Source organism: Sinocyclocheilus rhinocerous, unplaced genomic scaffold, assembly GCF_001515625.1.
Source record: "Sinocyclocheilus rhinocerous isolate Xijiao unplaced genomic scaffold, SAMN03320098_v1.1 scaffold3798, whole genome shotgun sequence".
Lineage (NCBI taxonomy): Eukaryota > Metazoa > Chordata > Actinopteri > Cypriniformes > Cyprinidae > Sinocyclocheilus > Sinocyclocheilus rhinocerous.
Genome location: NW_015647484.1, coordinates 10,858 through 14,038, shown reverse-complemented (window position 1 = coordinate 14,038; position 3,181 = coordinate 10,858). Strand labels below are relative to the sequence as shown.

The window sequence follows — 3,181 nt, the reverse complement described above, 5'->3', positions numbered from 1 at the left end:
ATGAGTTTATGGTCACCGAATATGTTTTTCTGAGGTAAATGTGACGTTACATTAATTGTTTACAAGCTGTTATATTGACGTCTTTGTGCGGCTGAAACACTGATTGAGTGATTACATGAGACGGGATACGGCTTGTAAAGTTGTACTCTTTTTTTTGAATTACCTTCGGATGTTTAGTCATGTTTATTTTGTGCTATAACTAGTATTAAAGCGGAGGAGATGATCAGTTCACTGAGGCGCTACAGCGATCTGTCACTTCACATTAAAAAGCGCCAAAATGACATTTATTGTTTGAATACTGCATAGAATAATCGATTCTTGGGATTTAAGAATCGATATCGTTCCGTAAAAAAGAGAATCGATTAATATCGAGATATCGATTTTTTTTTTACCCAGCCCTAGTTTCATTTGTGCCAAAAAACAGTCGACTGCTTTGTAATGTATACATCAGTCCATGTCAACAGTCACTGTGTAAGATAAGTTAGTATGTGTCGATGTGTGTGTTCTTTATGTTGTCTTGTTCTGTTGTTTTAGGTTTCCAAAAATGTGTTGTACAGATGATATATTTGTATATGTATATTTGCTCACAGGTAACTTCACATCATGTGGGCAACAAACTAGTGTTAATATTGTTAACTGAAACTAAAACAAAGAAAAAAAAAACATTGTAATATAAAAATAACTAGTTGTATTTTTAGTTGAAGCACTGAAATTAACTGAAATTGATCAAACCAAAAACTGAAATATAAATAAAAAGAACTTAAATCGCACAAAATTACTACAAATTTAACTAAAATTACAATGAAAACCGAAAAAAAAAGTTAGTTCAAATTATTAGTTATTTGTATTATTTTAAACTTATTTTATTTAAATATTCTTATTTTCAATTAGTTTAGCACTGAAATAACTAAAACTAAATAAAGTAACCCCCCCCCCCCAAAAAAAAACCAAGTGTCAAATTCATTCAACCAAATTACTAAAACTTTAACTGAAATTGAACGAAAACAGAAAATATCTAAATTAAATCTTATTCAAAATATTAACAGAAACTATAATACTGTATCAAGTGTTACTTAAATAACACTTCTAATAGCAAAATAAAGGTATTATCTGCCAGCAAATAAACTATACAAAATGATGCCATTCATTTATATTATCAGTTAAAAAACAAACAAACAAACAGAGCTGTTCTTTATTGTTTTTATTAGAAAAAAGGAAAATAAATCAGTTGTAGAACTTTGTGATCAAGAAAAGAAAAAGAGAAAAAAAACAGTCTTTTAAATGTTGCAATCAGGATTTAAAATAATGTTTGTCTTAAGTGAATAAAAGAAGATGCTGTTCCTTTAAAAATACACCAATTAATCATGGTTTTTGCAAAAAAGAAACTTCATTATTTTGAAAGTTTGTAAAGAGACTGAACTAAATCATAGTAAGAGTGACATTAACAAACAACATACACATCAATGACTGTACACATGGACTAATATAAAGTACAAAGCAGGCGACTGTTTTTGGAAACTCCTAACTGAACTCCCTATACAGTGTTTCTGTGATGTTGACATGAATGTTTTGTGTGTGTGTGTGTGTGCATGTGTGTGTGTAGTTATGATGTGATTTTAGCCAGCGGTCCAGAGGAGCTGCTCAGGAAGTTTTCTCGTTTCTCTCATCGCGTGGTTTTCTCCGCCGAGGGCTTCTGCTGGCCGGACCAGAGACTGGCATCCAAATACCCAGTAGTGCATGACGGCAAACGCTACCTCAACTCTGGAGGTGTGTGAGTGTGAGTGTGTGTGTGAGAGAGTGTGTGTGAGAGAGTGTGTGTGAGAGAGTGTGTGTGAGAGAGTGTGTGTGAGAGAGTGTGTGTGAGAGAGTGTGTGTGAGAGAGTGTGTGTGAGAGAGTGTGTGTGAGAGAGTGTGTGTGAGAGAGTGTGTGTGAGAGAGTGTGTGTGTGAGTGTATGAGTGAGTGTGAGTGTGTGAGTGAGTGTCCGAGTGTCAGTGTGTGTGAGAGAGTATGTGTGTGAGTGTGTGAGTGTGAGTGTGTGTGTTTGTGAGAGCGTGTGTGTGTGTGTGCGTGTGTGTGTGCGTGTGTGTGTTGAGAGTGTGTGTGTTTGTGTGTGTGTGCAGTGAAACCCACAGCCATGACAGCTGACGCCCATATCATTTTGTGTGTGTGTGTGTGTGTGTGTGTACGTGTGTGTGTGTTTGTGTGTGTGTGTAGGTTTCATCGGCTACGCTTCTGAGGTTCATGCTGTAGTGAAGCAGTGGAAGTACAAGGACGACGATGACGACCAGCTGTTCTACACGCGCATCTACCTGGATAAAGAGCAGAGGGTGTGTGTGTTTGTAGAGTTATTAACACACAATGAAGGACTCAGATCATCTTTACTGTGCCTTTATGCAGCAGCAAGCACAGTTATTATCCTTAAATTAAACTGTTAAAAACGTTTTGTTAATTGAAACAAAGATGGAAAAAAAATTAAATGCAATAACTTAAATAATAAAATACAAAAAATGAACTAAAACTAAAAGATAAATGAAACCTAAAAAAGATAAATTAAACTCACATGGTAATATAGAAAACTGTTAAAAAAAGACAAAACACAAAATTGTAAAAAATTAAACCAAAAGTTAAAATGAAAACTAAAAATATAAAAATTAAAACTGAGAAATAAATCAAATAAATGAACCTAAATGGTAATATAAAAAAGCCCAAAAAATATGTAAACCAACAATTAACATTATATTAATTACAACAGTTACTTTATTTAAAATCATCACACACAAAAAAACCTTCGCAGAGTTAGTATAACCTTCCAAGTTGTTTTAGAACATAGAGCCTGTCATCGTAATATCTTTAAAAATTATTAAGGAAATTATTTCAAAACTTTAATATCTGGGTTTATGAACATCTAAGAATTTATCTTAATAACTAACTATTAAGAAATAATTTTCATGAATCAACAGTTCTTTGAGGGAATGATACGTATAGCTGTTCATGCTAAATACAGTTTTTCTTTTCCAGAGGAAGTTCAGCATCACACTGGATCACAAATCCCACATTTTTCAGAATCTCAATGGAGCCATGGGTACACACACACACACACACACACACACACACACATACATACACACTCACTCACACAGACACACACACACACACACACACACACAAACACACACACA

At 34.0% G+C, this 3,181-nt stretch overlaps 1 protein-coding gene across 1 annotated transcript in view; it reads left to right on the top strand.

Moving 5' to 3' along the window:
* Positions 1-3,181, top strand: part of LOC107709211 (procollagen-lysine,2-oxoglutarate 5-dioxygenase 3-like) — a gene marked incomplete at its 3' end in the record, with an annotated part of 15,546 nt that overhangs the window by 5,755 nt on the left and 6,610 nt on the right. The window contains exons 4-6 of the mRNA XM_016513649.1: positions 1,604-1,767; positions 2,217-2,329; positions 3,021-3,084. Of these exons, the coding sequence (XP_016369135.1) occupies positions 1,604-1,767; positions 2,217-2,329; positions 3,021-3,084 (341 nt within the window). The remainder of the gene's footprint in view (positions 1-1,603; positions 1,768-2,216; positions 2,330-3,020; positions 3,085-3,181) is intronic.